This window comes from Oreochromis niloticus, linkage group LG8, assembly GCF_001858045.2.
Source record: "Oreochromis niloticus isolate F11D_XX linkage group LG8, O_niloticus_UMD_NMBU, whole genome shotgun sequence".
In the NCBI taxonomy this organism is placed as follows: Eukaryota; Metazoa; Chordata; class Actinopteri; order Cichliformes; family Cichlidae; genus Oreochromis; species Oreochromis niloticus.
In genome coordinates, this window is record NC_031973.2 from 24587960 (window position 1) to 24606288 (window position 18329).

At 41.4% G+C, this 18329-nt stretch overlaps 1 protein-coding gene across 1 annotated transcript; it reads right to left on the reverse strand.

Moving 5' to 3' along the window:
- Positions 1 to 12650: 12650 nt before the first annotated feature.
- On the reverse strand, positions 12651 to 15885 carry LOC100693400 (transcription factor Sox-9-A). The gene is made up of 3 exons (XM_005447985.2): positions 15449 to 15885; positions 15017 to 15267; positions 12651 to 14880 (listed from the first exon to the last, which is right to left on the reverse strand). The coding sequence occupies exons 1-3, from the start codon at positions 15883 to 15885 to the stop codon at positions 14066 to 14068; spliced, it is 1503 nt and encodes a 500-aa protein (XP_005448042.1). The 3' UTR covers positions 12651 to 14065.
- Between the last annotated feature and the right edge of the window lie 2444 nt (positions 15886 to 18329).

The following is an 18329-nucleotide window of genomic DNA, read 5'->3' on the forward strand; positions in this document are numbered from 1 at the left end:
AGTATCGAGTACGGGGTCTGGCAGGTCTGTATGTGTCTTTCTTTATAGCAAATGTGCAGCAAATACGGGACTGCTTCTTGTTTTGTGTGTTTTCAGACACATTGCTGCTATGTTGATATTTTGTCTGTTACACTGAAATTAATTTATCATTCTTACAAATAACTCTGGTTGCCATTCGTATGTGAAAGGAGTCCTTTATGAGTCCATGAGTCAGTGACACTCACTCCCTCAACCAGAGGCAGAGTGCGATTTTTAGAACACTTTAGAACTTCCCTTGTCTAATGATAAAACACAGATACGATCCTTCTTAGTCTGAAAGTGCAGACACAAATTAAAATTTGCCTCCACGGCACACGAACACAAAGTGCTCTTCTCCCTTTTGCCTTTGCCATACTACTTGTGTGTCTAGCCAGACACATAAAATGTGATTAGGTTGAGCACAGATGTCTATTTCAACCACTGTTTTCAAAAATGGCAGTGCGACATGGTCCATGCTGTTTAAGTTTATTAGAACACAGCAACACAAGATGTAATAACATATTGATTAACGTATATTTATAAGTACAACCTTCCTTTCTGGACCTTCAAGTAATATTACCCAGTAATACAATAAAATACAATAACAGTCATACAATTACTGTTGTAATGAAGTATTTATGGTATTTCTGTTTCTTTTTCTATGTCATCCAAGCAGGTGGAGAGTTAACATCTGAGTTCTTTGTTAGCAACTACAATACATTCTGACAACAGCAACTTATTCAGATTGCACCAAACAATTACAGTTTCCCACATGCAGTTTCTTTTTCACTTCACAGATGCCTGTATCCACGGGAGACCTGAAACTCTGTGCTCCAGCCTCCTGCTGTGTATAAGTCCAGTAAAACCTTCCAGGCTAGTTTTTCCAAATTGATGTACAGTTTCCGCTGTGATCAAAAGTGGCATTTTGGGAGGGCCAGGAGAATTTTAAAGAGAGGTCAGTCACCACAAACAAACATGCGTGCGCACACACACACACACACACACACACACACACACACACACACAGACTAGTGCGCGTTCCACAAAGAAAGGAAAATACGAAGGCAAACATTCACACACATTAAAAAAAATCTAACTATATGTTATATAGGTGCATGTATTTATTTGTATCTGTGTACTCATAACTACCACAAACAGGAGTTATGCATTGGCAAGTTTTAACTTCAGGTCAGAGTTGTGTAGTAAAAGCTGCCCTGGAGTGCAATAAAGCCAACTTTTACACTAAATATGTTTTGCCCTGTAGGCAAATTAGCAAAAAACAATGCAGCTCTCCATTGTTTTTAGTAATGAGTTGATTTTCGGTGCAGGGCTTAAGTTGTGTTTTTCATTTTCCCGTGTTGCTGGATGGCAGCAGCAGAAACGCAATTAAAGTCATTGTTTCATTAGGGCATGTTGCCTGTGCGCAGGAATGAAAAGCACCACAACACAGCTATAACACCCTGTCAAGTAAACACACATTTTCCTTCTCCACGTGTTTGTTTCTTCTCTTTCACACAACCACAAGCACACACGTATAATTAAAACTTAAATCCTAAGAAATTAGAACCCAATCAAATTTTCCTCGGTGTTCGTCAACATCCCCCACACCCCTCACATCCATTTTTTCAGTCACTTATCTGCTCACATTCTTTGACAGCCCTCCGTTTTATAAAGTTGTTAGTCGGCATATTCTCCCTCTCCTACTTTTTGTCTTTCTCCATCTGTCTGTTTTTCTCTTTGTGTCTCTATCACAGGCTCTTGGTCTCTAACTCTCATTTAGTCTTTGTGCAGTATTTTGCATTTGAAAAGACCACCCATGGGTTCAGGAGGGGGCAGATTCTCAGAGAGGAATTGGTTTAGAATATTAATTGCTTTGTCTTTTTTTTTTTCCTGGGAAAACTGCCCACATTAACACGGCCTGCCACTCTCATTCTCAGATCCCAGTTTTGCTTAGACAAACTGGTGTTTTATGCAAGCAATGCTGGAAGCAGGCCTTACATTTGCACAGACTCACCAGCACTGAGCGAGCAACACAGGGCTGAATGTTTGTTATAATCATGGAAGTGCTACAAGCTTTTATTTTGATATTTGAGTTTGTCTAATGCAGTTTTTAAATGGAGGTCCAAAGTCCTGAGTACATAAATGAAGTAGTATCTGTTACAGAATATTTTACTTTACTTTAAGTTATTTGATTTTTTATTTTTTAGCAAGGTTACGAAACTATTTATTTGTTAGCATTCAAGAAAAAAAAAATCCAGTATTCTTCATGAGAAAATGTATGAAACTGATACATGCAAAACTGAACATGAAACAGTTCTAGTTTTGCATGTACTTCCTAGAAACTTGTAAACTACACTAACCAGTTAAGAACTATCACATATGGCCTGAAGCAAAGCTGGAGAAGTACCAAGGGCTCAGAGAATAGCTTGAGAAGATGTGGACTGTGCACCTAGGACTCCAGTGGTAATCAGAGTGCTAGGTGCAGTGACTACCAAGCTAGGCGAGTAGCTAGGCGAGGCAAATTGCATGCCACTGACTCGCTAGTCAGTGGCACTTGATGTGTCATGAGAGTGACATCTTCAAGAAAATAAAACTTCCAACAAACCTGGCAAAAAGGGAAATGGCTACACAAAAAACACACCGTGGTCCCCAAATTCGACAAAAAAGCCGTAAAGTGAGCAGCAGGTATCCCATTGCCTTGATGTCCTCCATTGTTATGGTGTTCGTGTTGCATAGAAATGACGTCTGGACTTTTGGCCACGTTGCTATAATGACCCCAAAGTCAGAAACGGAGTCAAGTTGCACCGTGTCGAGTCGAGCCGAGTAGGTATTAGTGGAAAAGGGCTAATTGAGGTCAAGGATCGTCATTAGCGAGAGGTGAGTCTGTCTTCCTCCCCTCACGCCGAACTAGTTGCAACAGCCCCTCCTTGAGCCTAGTTCTGCCAGAGATTTGACTTTTTGTTTTACTGCGTTTCATACAAACAGCGTCATGCCAACAGTCAAACATGGTGGTGGTAGTGTGATGGTGTAGCACTTCTTTGCTGCTTCAGGACCTTAAAACGATAGAACCATGAATTCTGCTTTCTACCAGAAAATCCTGGGGAATGTCCAGCCATCAGTTTGTGCCATGAAGTTCAAACACACTGGGGTTATGCATCAGGACAATGATATGAAACACACCATCAAGTCAAAGTCTGGACTGAAATCTGATTGAGATGCTTTGGCATGTCCTTGAACAGGCTGTAATGCTCAAAAACTATCCTGTGTAGCTGAATTGAAACAATCCTAAAAGAAAGAGTGGGCCGAAATTCCTCCACAGCGACGTTAAAGACTCATTGCAAGTTATGAAAAACACTTAATTATAGTTCTTGCTGCCAAGGGCGGTGCAACCAGTTATTAGATTTATGGGGCAATTACTTTTTCACACAGAGCCAGGTATGTTTGAATAACATTTTTCCTTAATTAATAAATTGAAAAACTGCATCTTGTGTTTACTCTGGTTCTCTTGATCTAAATATAAAATTTGTTTGATGACCTGAAAGATTTAAGTACAACAAATATGCAAGAAATCTGGAAGAGGGCACAGCATTGTGAACACTGTTAGTGAAATGGGCTATATATGAATTCCACCACTTAAGCTCAGTGGCCTTTGCCAGCTTGTCTTTTGGGTGTTTCTTGGTTCCAGAAGTTACCATTTTTGGACGAGAGGGTGGAGGGGGCGTTTTCAGACAGTGACAGTAAGTTTGTTCTGCAGCAGTAGCAGACTAAGCAAATATTAGATTTTCACTCACCCACATGTCATCGCAATCAAAGCCAAAGTTGTTTTTGAATAATTCTAATGAAAATTATCCAAAATTCCAGAAGATGGTTGTCTGTTATAGCTGCATGGTATAGCTCCACAGTGCAAGAGCCCAAGGAGGACCACCGGAGGGGCACCTACCTGGAAAGAGCTGAGGAGAGCCCTAGATGAGGGGTCACCCAGCATCCACGGTGCAGAAGCTGAAGGCGGGTGTGGCGAAGTGCCTGCAGGCTCTGCCGGCAGCCAGTCTGCGCCAGAGTGGACCAAGCCCCAGGCCCAGAGGCCCGAGGGCCCCCACCCTCCAGAAGGGGTCCAACCGAGCCAGACCCCACCAAGCAGCCACCGGGAGTGAGCCAGCACATACCCGAGCGCCCGGCCCTGAACATCGAGAGCCACCAATGCACCGATGGTGGAGCGTATCTGCTGCCGGCAGGTAGTGTGGTGGTGGGCCAAACCTGTTCACTTCAGGGCTGAAGGTGAAGTTTTAACTTTGGGCTATATGGGTATTGACTCTATTTTGGAGCTAGCCTCTCCTGATCATTTGTGAAACTACAGTTTGTTTTTGTTGTTTTGCAAAAAAAAAAAAAAAAAGAGTTTTTGCTTCTGGAGTGCTACTGCATCTAAATAAGGACAATAAGGCTGGATCCATGTCATGAATCCATAAGTGCTGTAGTGTGAGGAATCCACCAAACAGCTCTGTCTTTTGTGCAAAGTTTTAAAAAGTGTGCACATTGTGCATTGTCCAAAATTGGACATGGCTAAAATGTTTAGAAGAACTTTACAGATTGTGATTCTTTTTGAAGCAGTAAAATCAGAGAGTAGTTTCACTGGGAATTACCTGTTGAAGAAAGATGTATTTTTGTGCTTTTTTCCTGGTACATTTCAAAGAAAAAAAATGAGAACATGAAGGTATCTTTCAAAAATGAAATACACACTCTGGCTGTCACTCCACCCTTCACCACACCATGTTTTTGCATCTGTAGTGACCTCAGACACTGATGAGATAAACATTTCTTGCTTGTCCCTCCCTGCCCCGCTCAAACCAAACCCAGGGCCTGTCATGCTCCGTCTTTCAAACCTTAAACTACTCCAACAATGGTGTGGTCCTTAATTGTCAACCGTATCAAGCCTATAACTGGACAACCCATCTAGGGTATCGGATGATAATCAGCACGGCAGTCTGCACTTAGCGCTGTCACTCACAACCTATGACGTCACAGCGACATGCCTCTGTGATTAGTTCTGGTTCAATTCTGGCTGACCTGCATTGTCACCCGTGATCAGTGTCCTACAAATGCCTGTAATGGGACAAACATTGTTCATTACGAGTTTGCAGTGTTCTAGTGCAGCGAGAAGCAGTGGAAGCTGGAGCTGCCATCATGTCTGGAGACTGAAATTCAGCCTTTTTTTAAGTATGATTATGAAACCGCTTAGATTATAGATAGCAAAAAATAAAAAAGAGAGACAAAAAAAACCTGCTTTTCCTTTCAGATGATTAAAAGTTATATACTGCTCCAGTTCACGACACTGATCATTAATTTAATTCATTCAAGAGTGTTGAAAGTTTGATTTACTGGAGCCTCCAGATATAAAACCGATTTGCTCACTTTAGTCTAGACATGACAACTGAAACCGCAATTTGGACACTATAGTGAAAAGCTTATTAAAAGGTCTGCAAATAGTTGTAACTTTCACTTATCTTGGCTCATTGGTCTAACGGCATAAAGATCCTGATATTTGTGTCAAAAACAAGCAGCAACCGACAGGGCTGAGCAATGAAGCCAATGCTGACCTGCCATAATCTGCAGTTCCATGAATGGCCACTTGAGGTTTTCACCAAAAAGTGAGTCAGCACCCAACATTTCCAATTTTTAAAATTTACAGAAGATTTTTTTTTTTTTAATTAACCACCTATTTAAGTTTTATGAAGGTTTAAAACTAACCAACATAAGCACATTTCTAGAGGTTTGACGCCATTTTCTAATACACAATATGCAACACAGCACACAACAAAATGTTCTCTTCTTTTTCCAAACTTTAACATGCAAAAAATTTATTACATTTTACATGTTTAATTTCATAATTTTTAATGAGAAAGTGTGAAATTGTGTCTGTTTTTTATGGTTAAAAAATCTATAAAAATTAGTGAAATGTACCGTTGAAAATGAATTTTCAATATTATTTTTTAAGGATGTTTTCCTTGTGTTTTTCAAACACAGATTGAGTTTTACCAATTACAGAAACATCCATTAAATCATCATCATCACTAAATCATAATGTAAAAATGATAATGTACTGGCAAAAAAACCCCAGGACATTGTTTCAATTATCATGATTTAGTAACAATTCAAACAGATAACTACTTACTTGTAGTACATATGTAAAGGATGCAAAAAGTCGATCTGGGATTATTATTAGCACAGGTTAAAGACAGAAACGTTGCTAGCATCACCAGCATCATTTGATCTTTGCTGGTGATGCTAGCTTCCTTTACCGGTGTCCTTTTAACACCATCATGTTTTGTCATTGTAATGCAAACTGAGTTGTTTGCAGAAATAAGCTGAAAACTGTCCCTTTTGCAAATAAAGCAGATGCAATCTGAAGTATGATTAAATTAATCTTCCACTGAGAAAAAATCCCCAGAAGCAGCCATGAGAAACTATGTCAAAGCTCAGGTTTTGCTATTCGGTGCTCATACACTGTAGACTATAAAAAGATGAAACATACAATAATTTAAAACTAAACATGTGTTTTCATTGATCAGACACCCATAACCACTTAAAAGTTGAATGGAGCATGCATGGAGATATAGGAATGTCTGTGCTTCCATAGAGGTGAGTGTAAGATGCAACATGTGGAAACATATATATTGATTGACTGACATCTGTCTAACCCATTAACCCATTTTAATTGCGGTAACTGCCACAAGGTTACACCTTTGTCATTCTGATTGGTTTATGGAGTGTTATGACCTTCCACCCACCTAACGTTGCCTTCATCACAAGTCTAATTAGCAAGAATGAGTGAAAACCTCTTACATATGAGGTCTTTTATTCAAGGCTCATTCATCCTCCGAGCAAAACTGGATTCAATTAAGTGAGGCTTTTTGTGAAAGGTTTGCTTGTTACTCTTTCGGTTTTTCCTGGTTTTCCCAGCAAGTGAGGACATTGTTATCAATCATTAAGAAGATGATGCCACATATTGGAGTTCCTTTACAGCGTTGGCTCTATTGATCATGTCAGTTTTGTGGAGACGGCGCTCATGCCTCTCCTGTGATGTGACTTGTCTGCTTGGCTGTCTGCTGTGGAAAACATTCATGTGAAACATGTCATCTGTCCTGTGCTTGTTACTACCATTTCCCCTGACATGTGAGCGCTTCAGAGACTGATGGCTTTTTCAGATGAGACGATGTGCTACTTGCTCTTGACCGCAGTCAGCCTACTCTTTATTTTTTGATATGGTGCCATCAGTCTGTCCCTGGCTTGTTTACTCTGTTATCCCACCTCCCTTTTTTCTTATGCCATCTTTCATTTCCTCCATATTTGAGGGAGAGAACACACTGTATTTACCATTTATCACTATGTCAGATTTTCATTTAGAGGTGCAGGCTTAGAACCATCCCATTACCCATAATTGAGGCAGATAAATTCACCTCATTTCCTTCATTAGTGTGTCTTCAGTAATCAAAGTGAAAAATATAGGAAACTACATCTGTCCCTGCTGATTACCTGAAGCATCTGCATCTGGGGAAGTGTGTTTTAGTGTCACATTTTGTATATGAGATATATGACCTTTGAACTCTTCCAATCAAGTTTGCTGAGAAAAATAAATTTACAATATTTGTATATTTGACTTTGGGAATTTTCATTAATAGATTTCCAAACACAAAGGTTGAGTTTATGTTTGGAAATCAATTTGAGAGATATAAAATGGTGTTTTTGCACCAACAAGATGATTCCAAAGAGCTAGTATAGCCACCGATTTAGCATCTGTGGGCACGATGCACAGTGTGTCCTTAAAAACATTTGAATCGACTGCACAAAGAAGAAGTGACACGCCTAAAACAATATCTACAGCAGAAGGACAGTATGTGAAAGACATGCATCCAACAAACTGGAATTTTACAAGAAGTTGACCAATCAAACTCCTAGTCTTGCCAGCTCACATCCTATAAAAGAGCTGCACATGTGGTGTGCTTCCTCTTTACCTGCAAGACAAGATAAATGCCACAGAGTTTAGACCTGAGTAGCCTCAACCAAACATTTTGCTTTTATATTGGTATATATGGTTTTTAAAACCCACCAAACTGCAAAAAAACTGGACTGAAAATCAGGTCTTATGGAGTGATGACTCCAGATATAAAATTTCTGGTTCAAATTGTCGTAAATATGTACAGCTAAGTTAAGGAGAGAGTTACAACAGTGAATGTCTACAGCCATCTGTAAAACACGGTGAAGGCTCTGTCACAGCTCGGGGGTGAAGTTCAGTCGGTGGTGTTGGGGATCTTGTCAAAGTTGATGAGCTTCTGAATGCAGAAAACTACTGATTTTTGTCCTGAATGCATTTTCCAGATGTAATACATCTGGAAAGTGTCTGATTAGCAACAGCTTTATTTTGCAGCATGACAGTGTTCCCAAACACACCGCCAATGCAGTAACAGCATAGCTGAATAGAAACACAAACAATGGTATGCCGTCAATCATGGATTGACCTCAACATTACTGACGCAGTGTGGGATCATCTCGACAGAGAAGGGACGACAGCATCCAAAGAAGAGCTTTGAAATGAAGCCTCCACAGCTATTCCTGTAGATTACTCATAGAAATTACAAGAAAACTTGCCTAAGAGAGTTCAGAGTGCATTGAAGAATAAAAGTGGTCATATTGTTTTTGCCTTGCAGATTTATAAAGAAAAGAGGGATTGGTCGAGACTTTTGCACAGCACTGTATATAATCTTCACTTTGTCAAAGCATCTAATGTTTTCCATGTGCTATCTGCTGCAGTCTCCCGTTTCCCATGATTTCTTTGCTTTTTTGCTTTGTTTTCCTCCTCTGGTTGAACTTTGTATTGCCTAATCAGCCATTAAAGCTCACCTCCAGTTGGAATAGTCTGTGAACTTGCGTTAGCCCCAAAGCTACAGTCCAGCTACAATCCACAACAACTAGCTGTTTCTATATTTGTTCACCTCAACCAGTTCAAGTTCATCTGTTCAGTGATGAGTGTCTGGTGTCTAAATGCACTTTAAATCATTGCTCTGGTTTACTGTAGCTTAAATGTGATTTAGCAGCATCTTATATTTATTACATGCCACATATAAGTTGATAATGTTCCAAAGAGTTTGTAAAATACTTAAAAAAATAAATATATCCAATGGTTTTGCTCACTGTGACATGAATAAATGCCACATCACTGTCAATGAAACTATTCCAAGTATGTCGCACAATTAAGGACACACAGTGTGCCCGTGATTATGACATTCGAACTTTGTTGCTTGTCTTGCTGGCACATGTTGTTGTTCTCAGTGACAGTTTGATACTTTTCCTATGTTCTTTCCGTGAGTGTACTATATCTCAGTTTTCATTACGGCAGAGGCATTTTCTTCCTCTTTTTTTCCCTCTTCTTTGTTTGTGCATATCAGGAGACAGGGTCATCATCCATTTCTACAGATCTGCCCAAACTGGCTAAAGCTAACCAGTCCGTAGGTATTATCAAGTCATTTTTTAAAAAAGTGATGTGTCATGATGACGGCACTACAGAGTTATGGTCCATCAGCAGTCATGGGGTACGAAGTGATTCTTGGCTCAGCCGCTGGGCTCCTCAACCCTCCAGAAATGGAGTGTTCATGAGCGCTGCGTCGCCTAACACGTAATCCACTTCACAGGAACACAGCGCTTAGTCCCCCGACGGTGTGACATCATTCAGTGTTTCCCTTTCTTGACCTTTGTTTGATGCCAGCTGAGTACCCATGGGGAAGCTTTTACAACAGCTTGTGCCCACTTACTTAATATTTAACATTTCAGGAAACTAATAGCAAACAACTGAGAGAGGTACGTGGAGTTTCACAGGTGATGTTCTTGATTTTATTTGTAATGACTTTAGTTACAGATGCTTTTGTCTGAAGGAACGCAAGAATAAATCAAAAGTTCTGCAACACAGTGGAAGTGCCTCAGTTTCAGTGTCACAACTCTGTGTGATACATCACACAAGTCCCCGAATTAAGGCTTAAACGAGTATTCGACATCGACTGGCTTTAACCCAATAATATTATGTCTTTTCCAGTAAATTAAATTATAATTATATTGCTCAATATACAAACGTGTCCCAGACTGCATGGGAATTTGTGTTACACTTATGTGTCTAAGAAAAAAACTATCATAGCATTTAAATGAATTGTTAGGCATTTTGGGAAAGGTACCAATTTGCTCTCTTACCGAGAAAGATCAATACCACTGTCAGGGTCGGTCATCGAATAGGCAGCTGTAGCCTCAAGTCAGTTGGGTTGTTGTTCTGGAAAAGGTGAACTAGTTGGCTTGGTCGTATCCTAAAGCAGAGGTGTGATGAGAGCTGATACTTTGGTAAGCTAATGCTAAAATTATGAAAATCCTTCAGTAACTGTTGTTGTGGTACTTTAGATACTTTCCATTTAGAATGGAAATAAAAATAGCTACAGACAGGTTTAACACTACTGAGAACCAGTATTAAAGAGTATTTAAATAAGCCATAACCTCCATGACTAAATCATGGCAAAAACTGCAGTTCCTAAAATTACCACTTGAGGCTGGTTCCTGAAGGTGAGTGGGGTGTTGAAATGCCCCAACGACCACTAGCAGTACTAAAAAGCATATTTACAGCCTCGTACAAAGAAACAGCCTTTATGGATCTTATTGTGTTTTCATAAAAAGTATGTTGTGGATTTTTATAACATAAAAAACAACTGTGGTCGCAAAAAGACTTTGGGTCCTATAGAAGTATTTTTTATAGTCTTTTTTGCAAGTCTTGGTCTTACTGTGCAGACTCACTGGGTAACATCTTGTCAGTCACAAGTCATTAACAAACGATGTGCAGTATCAAAGTCAGACGCACATTTGTTTTTTGTTTTTACCTACAAAGACGGCATGCGCAGAAAGAATGAGCTTTGAGCTTTAAAACTGGCTTAAGAAAAACATGTCACGCTAGCTGTGTCCATCTTTTATACACTTGTATGGCTCAAAGTTAGGGATGTGGCCACTTTAGTTGTGCCAGCACAAGGACCTGTAGCCCATAGCTGTCTCCTTGGTATGAAATCTGCTAATTCAAGTAAATAAACTGGATATATGCAGTGTGTTTTCGTACTTTCTCTTTTAAAACATTTTTAGAGCAGTCCTCTGGTGTGACTATGATAGAGCTCATACAGGAAGTTTCTGCTTCAGTTTAGTGATTGAAATTCTAGTATTTTTATTAGACTGCTAATTAGCACTAACTAGCAGATGTGTATCTCTGTTGCACCTTTACAGTTTAGTAATACAGCTTGGAAACCTAGCTTTTAGCATTAGCTGATAACTTAGCAGTAACTTAAAGGGTATAATTGTAAATATACAATTCACACGATGAACAATTCACAAAAGGGGAAACACTAGAGATTTGACTCCTGAATCATAATAAGCATGAAGATTTATGGAATGTCAGTGGTATTGGTGAATCAGCACTCCAAAACCTCATAAATAACACACTGAATATCGGTTTAATTTGTACAAAAACACAAATGCAGCTCATGTAACAGTTTGTTATGTAACTGTAAGTGAAGACAAATGTGATATAATGTGTTCTGTTCAGCTTTAGCCGTGCTGCTAGGTGTGTTTTTCAAATGAAAGAAACTAAAAAGCGCACTTCATCAAATAGCTAACTATTCTTTTAAAAATTACCAAACAGCAGAGCAGAGTCAATAATACTTGCACAGTTTACAGTAGTACCTTCTAGAAAGGTATCTGTGCAAACATACAAATATTGATGAACAAGCAGACACATACTGACTGAAATAAAACAAAACATATACAGTATAATATTAAGAAACAAAACAACTTCCAAACTTGATATAAAGGTCCCAGTTCTCTGACAAATGGCTTAAGTTCAATTGAAATGCTTACCGTTCTGTGTCAGAGAGACCACTTAACAATTCCAGATTTCTTCAGTTATAAGCTTCACTTAATCACATCAGTTATTAAAACTATTGCTGTTTACTGGTCTCTTATGTTGTAGTTGCAATGGTTTCAAAATACTCTGTTTTTAACTTTTCTTACTTTCTTCTTAGTCTTCAGGTTGCTCTCAGCTTACATCACTGACTTTTAACAGGATGTCTGATGCACAATAACCTGTCCTCTAGTTGCAAGCGTTTTGTTTTTTTCCTGTAAAAATAAAAACCATATGCTTTGAATGCAATGCTTGAAATAACTCAGTGTTATCCTGTTTTGCACTGTGGACTTGTTTGTGTGGATCAGCCCTCCCTGCTGTCTTATCTAAGCAGGACCTGACCAGCCCAGTTTTCCTTTGGAATCAATTCGGTAAATTTTTATTAGTTTTACCACAGTACATGTTACCACATCGAACGCCCACGTCCAGACCCCCTCCCTTCAAGAAGGTTCACAACCCCCTGCTGTCACCAGCTGACAGGAGGAGAAGGAGGAAGAGGGTAGGGGAAAAAAAACGCAGGGCTTCTGGGAAAACAAACACTAACGCTGCTTCTTGGCACTCTTTGTTTAACCCTTTCACTGTACCAGTATCATTAACAACATTGGTGTCATGTGTTAGTCAGCACTGTAATATTGCAGTTTTATGCTGAGTCATAAATGACAAACTCTTTTTTTTAATAGCATTTTCTTTTTTATTGCAAATACATATACAAAAGTGTCTTTAAAGACAGTACAAATACATGGTAAGATTGCAGGAGGGGGGGTAAACGATTACTGGAATCATCAGTTCTTTGATACTCAGAGAAAAGGAAATGGAGCTTGCAGAGCAGAAAGGATGTATGTTCCCCTCTGGTGAATGCATGAACAAAAACAGAACTGTGAGAGATGCTATTTTCCAGTTCTTTTAACCATATTTTGAAGTCCAACGCAAAGAAAAATTCACAAATAACATAAAAATCATTTTGTTAGATAGTCCCCCCTCCAAACCCACGAAACAAAGGCAAACACATACTTAAAACATTTAGATAAGATAAATAAACCAGAAAAAGAGGACTACAGCATGTACCATTTTGTCTACGTACCTCCTGGGTTGGGAAAACAAAAAGAAAAAAGAAAAAGAGGGGGGGTTATATGTTGTCTACATTGCAAAGAGGACAATTCATTAGTAATAAGAATAGCATGTAAAATAATTACTTTGAAATAAAGTTAATAAATAAATAAAACTGGATTCGACCTGGAGGGTAAAGTTTGAGGGGGTGCATACTGGACACCAGCCTGTGGGAGTGGGGAGACCGCAGGGGGGGGGGGTTAAAGGTGACTTCCTGTGGCTGTCAAGCACACACTGTTGGACAGTTAAGCGTAATCTCAGCTGCAGCCGCGCAGACACACAAAAAGTACAAAACGTCGGGGGGAAAATCTTAAATCCAAGGCACGGGTGGTGCAAGGGGTCGCCGTCTCCCTCCCCGCCATCGAGACAGCGCGGCACTGGGAGGCAAAGTCTCTGTCTTTCTTCTTGTATTGCCTAACAGACAACAACAGGACTCCAACAGCATAAAATACAAACCGTACTCGCTGAATGGCACACAAAAAGAGTAAGCGGTGACGACAACAACAACAAAAAGTAACAGAAACCTGACAGAGAACCAGAATCTGCACTACTGCCAGTGGTTAGTTGCCGAACTGGTTAAAAAAAAATATAAAGCTGTTTTTTTTTAAAATTTTATATCTACAGGTACAAATAATTATCCTAACCCTCTGCCCACCCCAACCCCATGTCCCCATGGGTTACAAACTGCCAGCATATTCAAAAAAAAAGAAAGAAAGAAAAATTATGGAAACATAAACAGTACCTACAGAAATATTGACAATCAGTAAGTCCTCACAGAGGATTTTCTTAAAGTCTTCCATCTCTCTAAAAATATAATATATAGCTTCTATAATAGCAAGGCACTACGTGAGCCAATCACAAGTCCAGCTCTCCTTTCTCTCTTTTTTTTCTTTTTTTTTTCTGAGTTCAAGTGTCTGATTGACGGGGGAACCACCCTCCCTCCCTCCCAGAGTAAAGTGTTGCGTTGTAAGTGTCTCAGGGTCTGGTGAGCTGGGTGTAAACCGGCGCTGGATCCCAGTGCTGCGGGCTGTTCTGCGGGATGGAGGGCACCCCTGTGTTGTCGGCTATGGGCGTGTACATGGGCCTCTGGGTTGGGCTGCTCATGTAGCTGAAAGTTGAGTACAGCCCCGAGCTCTGCCCCGCCCCCGCGTGGCTGTAGTAGGAGGAGGCAGTTGCAGTGCCTCCCCCCTGGTGGTCGGGGTAGTCGTACTGCTGCTGCTGTGCCCTGGAGATGGCCGGGTAGGAAGAGGAGGGGCTGTAGTGCTGCAGGTTGAAGGGGCTGTAGGGGCTGACGTGCTGCGGGGAGCCCTGCTGCTCGCTGTAGTGGCTCGGGCTCAGCTGCTCCGTCTTGATCTGGGTCCTATGCTGGGTCTGAGCGGCGTCTGAAGCCCCGCTGCTCCCCAGGGTGGTCAGGGTGTGCTGCTGCTGCTGTTGTCCCTGCTGGTTCGGGCTTTTAGCCATCCAGGCGCCTCCTGACTGGGGGCTGACTGGAGCGCCGCCGCTGCTGATGCTGTAGCTGCCAGTGTAACTTACTGGCGCTGCGTTGGTGGAGCCCGGGTGGCCGTTGGGAGGGAGATACTGGTCGAACTCGTTGACATCGAAGGTCTCAATATGGGAGATGACATCACTGCTCAGCTCGCCGATGTCCACGTCGCGGAAGTCGATGTTGAGCTGTCGCCCACCGGGACCATCAGGCAGGGAGCGGAGGCCTACTTCACGTTTTAGGTCGACCTTGCCTGAGCTGACATCAGTCTTTGGGGTAGTGGGAGGGGTAGGGGGACCCTGGGAGCCTGGAGGGCACAAAATGACACAGGTTAGATTTTGCTGTGAAATTAAGGACAGGTTTTGGACTGTTTAAGCATTCTAGTTGGACTGAAATTCAATATTTATCTTATACAATCTGAAATGATGGCAGGAGGTCCTCACCTGAGTGCTCTCCAGGAGAATGCACCTCTCCCATGCTGGATGCAGGGGAGTCCGCCTGCTGGAGAGCTTTGAAGATGGCGTTTGGGGAAATGTGCGTCTGCTCGCTCCCGTCCTCGCCCTCGCTTTGCCCGTTCTTTACAGACTTCCTCCTTCGGGGCTGGTATTTGTAGTCCGGGTGATCCTTCTTGTGCTGCACCCGGAGACGCTCAGCCTCCTCCACGAACGGCCGCTTCTCTCCTTCATTGAGAAGTCTGTGCATACAAATGACCAATTAATAAACCAGTCAGTTTTCTACTGTAATTCATAAACAAGAAGAAACTAACTGTGGGAACAAAATGAAATTCTACATTTATATATTGACAAATATCAGACAGTGCATGCTAAATCTTTACGTAAAAAGTGCCGAACTATTTACAGCGCATCCACACTTACCTCCAGAGTTTTCCGAGTGTCTTGCTGAGCTCCGCGTTGTGAAGGTGCGGGTACTGATCCGCCAGCTTCCTCCGAGCAGCCTGAGCCCACACCATGAACGCGTTCATTGGTCTCTTAACGTGGGGCTTATTCTTGGTAGATCCGTTAACGCGCACCGGCATGGGCACGAGGGTCCAGTCGTAACCCTTGAGCACCTGGGACACGGCTTCGCGGATGCAAGCGGGAAACTTGTCTTCCTCGTCCTTTTTGAAGTCGCCCAGAGATCCGTCCGCTCTGAGCAGCCCGTTCTCCGACGGCCGGGTGTTCTCGGTGTCGGAGCCCGAGCCGGACGGGCACGGGGAGCCCGCAGAGTCCTCAGACATGCTCGGGCTCGGGGCGTCAGAGAGACACTTGTCTTGTTCCTCCGTCATCTTCAGGTAGGGGTCGAGGAGATTCATACGAAAAACTGTTTGGTGCCAATTTACGCGTGAAATCGGGGAGTTAATTCTGCTTTTTTGAGAGAGAGGAGTGGGAAAGCCTCTGACTTCACTTCACCTTGCCAGGATGCCCTTGAGCAAAACCGTTCAGCAAAAAAACAGGGGGAAAAAACGGGGAAGATTCTCAAATTCTCTCCCGTGTACCGTGCGTAAAAGCCGATCTGGAGAGGAGGCGCTTTTACGCACGAGTTCTCCCGGATAAGTCTGGATTCTGCAAACGGATCCGCACTTGCAAGGACTAAAAAAAACACAAAACAACCCAAAACACGCCAGCAGGTACGACTCTGTGTTCAGCTGTGCAGAATGAAACGGTAAAGAGCTCCCTTCTCGTTCCCAAGTACAATCCCCAAGAAGCTTGAGTGCTTTGAACTGCAAACGTTTTGCATGCGGGCTTTATAGGGCTTTAAGGTTGTGAGGAAAGCCCTAATCCGATTGGCTGGCAACATGTGACGCCAGAGTGAAGGAATTTGATCCCATTTTTTCCTTCTCCTAACCAGCGCGGGCAGCACACACATTTCCTTGACACACGCACACACACACACACGGCACTGCTCACCAGCGTCTGTATGCTGTGTTTAATTTTTCAAATTTTCTTTTAAGTTTTGAATTTTCTAGTTCATTTAAGGCTTCATGGGGACATTTATCATGACGTACTGAATATCTATCCAGATATTATGAATTACTCAAAGTGGCATTTTATAATGACGGAAAACAAATTATTTTTGAAAACAGACGTGAGAGGCAAAAGATCTGCAGATAGTTTACCAACAAAACCGTGTTACTCTCAGCAGTCCGGCGTCTCAAACAGCTTCAATTACTTTCTACTCCTACTTTAACATTTTCTCTGCTCGTCTTCCATCAAACCGAGAAGCTTACCTACAGTTACAGCATCTGAACAATAGGGGGGGACAGCAGTCTAGAAAAGCAGTAAACTTGCCACCCTGGGCATGCCAGAAGGAGGAGGAGGAGGAGGAGAGTAAAGCCTGCTGCAGAGCAACAGTTGCTGTCAAACATCAGCTTTTGATTTGTGTCGCTCTTCTCATTTCCAACAACAGAGCAATAATCCAGTGAATTGCGGATTTTGTTCAATTTGCTGACTGTTCAACTTCAGCTCCGGCCTCTACCTGTTTTCCCCTCCAAATGTGCTTCATAAAACAGAGTTCTGTTACACAGTATTATAAACTCTGTATTCTCTTTGGAATCCTGCACTTATTTGAAACACTACTTTTACAATATGACTTCCATTAAGAAGCTTTATTTTATAGGGTTTATTAATTTATGTACATCTCATTTTAAGTAGGAACTGTAAAAATCTTTCTTTTTTTTTTGCAGCAGTAGTAACGTACTGATAAATGCATGCATGCATATAGTCTGCCTATGTAACTGTAGAAAGGCAGCAATGTGACAATAGCTCTTTACAAGTAAGAGAAACAGGTCAGGGGTGTCAAACATAAGGGTCCGGGGCCAGAATCAGCCCAGCAAATACTGGAAATCAGGCCCGCGGGATGGCACTGGAAAAATGTGAAGGACAGCAGAGGCTTTGGACTTTTAGCTGTATTTTGAAAAGTTTTTCAACTTTTCCTGCTAATAAACTGGTAAATAAGTAATTAAATTATAGAAAAGTTACTGTTTTCACAATCTACTACAGAAACTATCCACAGTTTAGTCCAGATAGTTATGCTGACAGATTTCTTTCATTTGCTGCAGCAGCATTTTTTTTTTATCATGTCATTTTTTTTAATCAACAGATATGTTGATATCTCAGGGATTAAATGCACAGTTAAACTTATTGAGGCTTGAAGAAAGGGGAGCTTTTTTTGTTCGGCCCACTTAAGATCATAGTGGTGGGTCCACAATGTAAAATGACTTTGAGATCATTGATTTAGATTATGATTACACAACAGATATAAATGTGTAAACAGCTTTTTAAAGCTGTAGTAAGTCAAGGTAGAGCTTAATCTATCTGCCAACAGTGGTATTGGTACTCGACTTATATTAGCACGATAGGATCAATACTTTGTTTCTGTGTATGTAGCACACTGAACTGTGTTTTAAATCACAGTGATTTAGTGATGATTAAAATGTGTTCAAAATTTGCAAATTTATGATGATTCATCTCAGAAATCATGACACACTGTTCTCCGACGACCCTGTGGCGTGCTCTCGAGGCGGTCACTGATGATGGTAACCTGCCTGCACATGCCCCCCTTTTGATTGTTTATTATGCTTTGTGGAGATGTGGAAATGTAAATCTCGGTTCAGGTTAATGTGGACAACATGTGCTACCTGAAGTTGCTTTTAATAGCTCACAGATGTCAGGTAAGAGCTAATTTAACTCTGCTGCCTGCTCTTGTTGCTCAATGAGCTGCACACATACAGACACCCACAGCTTTTTTTGGTTTTGT